This window comes from Rhea americana, unplaced genomic scaffold (genome assembly GCF_003343005.1).
Source record: "Rhea americana isolate MKP2758 unplaced genomic scaffold, rheAme1 scaffold_205, whole genome shotgun sequence".
NCBI classification, from domain to species: domain Eukaryota; kingdom Metazoa; phylum Chordata; class Aves; order Rheiformes; family Rheidae; genus Rhea; species Rhea americana.
In genome coordinates, this window is record NW_028186206.1 from 187,468 (window position 1) to 189,197 (window position 1,730).

The 1,730-nt window shown below is 55.4% G+C and overlaps 1 protein-coding gene across 1 annotated transcript in view; it reads right to left on the minus strand.

Moving 5' to 3' along the window:
- Nucleotides 1-580: 580 nt before the first annotated feature.
- Nucleotides 581-1,730, minus strand: part of NKX3-2 (NK3 homeobox 2) — a 3,211-nt gene continuing 2,061 nt past the window's right edge. Inside the window, exon 2 of the mRNA XM_085304286.1 lies at nt 581-1,530. Coding sequence (XP_085160412.1) covers nt 1,055-1,530 — 476 coding nt within the window. The 3' untranslated portion in view covers nt 581-1,054. The remainder of the gene's footprint in view (nt 1,531-1,730) is intronic.

Genomic DNA, 1,730 nt, shown 5'->3' on the forward strand with positions numbered 1-1,730 from the left:
AAAAAAAAAAAAAAAAAGTACAGCGAGTAGCTTACAAACATTCACAATTCATTTGAAGTAAATAATCTAATTGAGTGCACAGTGCCGTTAAAAGAGAAAGGGAGAAAAAAAAAGTGATGAGTTAACTTGAAAAAGAGTCTGTAATTACATTGCTGAGCAGATCAGAAATCCCGCCCCAAAGGAGAGATCTGCAGAAAAACTGTAGAAGGCACTGATGGCATTAAAATTCCCTATTACATCGATTTCTTAAAAAGCCTGACTAGAAATATTCACATTGAATATAAAAATAATAACAACAACAACTTTAATACAACTGGAAAGTGCGAAAAATCTGTAACTCCTCCCTCCCCCAACACGGAAAGATCTCAGGAAAGAGAAAAAAAGAAGTCTTGAGTTTTGATACAAGTCTCACCCTTTTGTGACATATTTATCCTTTGCCAGGGATCATGGTGTACAGGAATAACATGGACAACAAGAGCAGGGGGGATCTGAAAGAGGCTTCCTTACATTCAGCACCATACAAGGCACACTTAGTTTACAACGAGTTGGAAGAGCAAGGACTCAGACGTCAAAAATAATCTTCCTTACAATCCACCGAGGGAGTCCTTGATCTCCTCTTCTGAGTTGCTTTTGGTTTGTTTTTCCTTTTCTCTCCTTTTTTTTTTTCCTCTCTCTCTCTCCCACATAAGATCGTGTCTCTACCACTCCGAAGCGAAACGAAACACACAAACAAAAAGTCTACACCAAATACACCGACAGCATGGATACCATGAACTAGTTGTGCCGAACTGCAAGCGTCCTCGGCTGGTGGGGTGGGGTGGGAGCCGCAGGGGGGGCTGGCCAAGAAGTCTTACGCTGGAAGAGGAGCGGGTGAGGAATCATCCAAATAATATTAATAATAAAAATAACAATAAAATAATAATAAATACTGTCCAAGGCAGCGGCGGCGCCGGATCTGCGGAGCTGGAGGGGGGACAGAGGGGAGCTTGGTCTCCTGGCTGCCAGTGTGTGTGTGTGTGTGTGTGGGGAGGAAAGCGTGTGTGGGGGGGGCCTGTCACTGGGTGCCGGCGGCTGCGGCGCAGGTGGACAGAGCCCACCCGGGCAGGCAGTAGTAGGGGTAGTAGTAGGAGGGCTGCAGGGAGAGCAGCGAGGGCGGCCGCAGCACCTCGCCGGGGTGATACTGTCTCTGGTCGTCGCGCACCAGCACCTTGACGGCCACCTTCTTGGCGGCGGGGGCGGCGGCCAGCAGGTCGGCGGCCATCTGCCGCCGCTTGGTCTTGTAGCGCCGGTTCTGGAACCAGATCTTCACCTGCGTCTCGGTGAGCTTCAGCGAGGCGGCCAGGTCGGCCCGCTCGGGCCCCGACAGGTACCGCTGGTGGTTGAAGCGCCGCTCCAGCTCGAAGACCTGCGCGTGGGAAAAGGCCGCGCGCGAGCGCTTCTTCCGCGGCTTCGGGGCCGCCGCCTCCTCCTCCCCCGACAGCAGCTTCCCGCACTTGCCCGCGCCGTCCTCCTCCTCCGGCGGGCTGCGATCTGCGGGCAGGGCGAGAGCACGGCGGTCACGGCGAGCAGCCACCGGCACCCCCCGCCCGCGGCCCCGCGGCGCGCCCGGAGCCGCCGCCGCCCGGATCGCCGCCGGCCGCCGCCCGAAGGAGCGGGGCTGCCGAGGGGCCTTTCCCGCTCCCTTTAGCGGAGTCCCGGCTGGCCGCCCAACGTCTGCCGGGGCCCCGGGC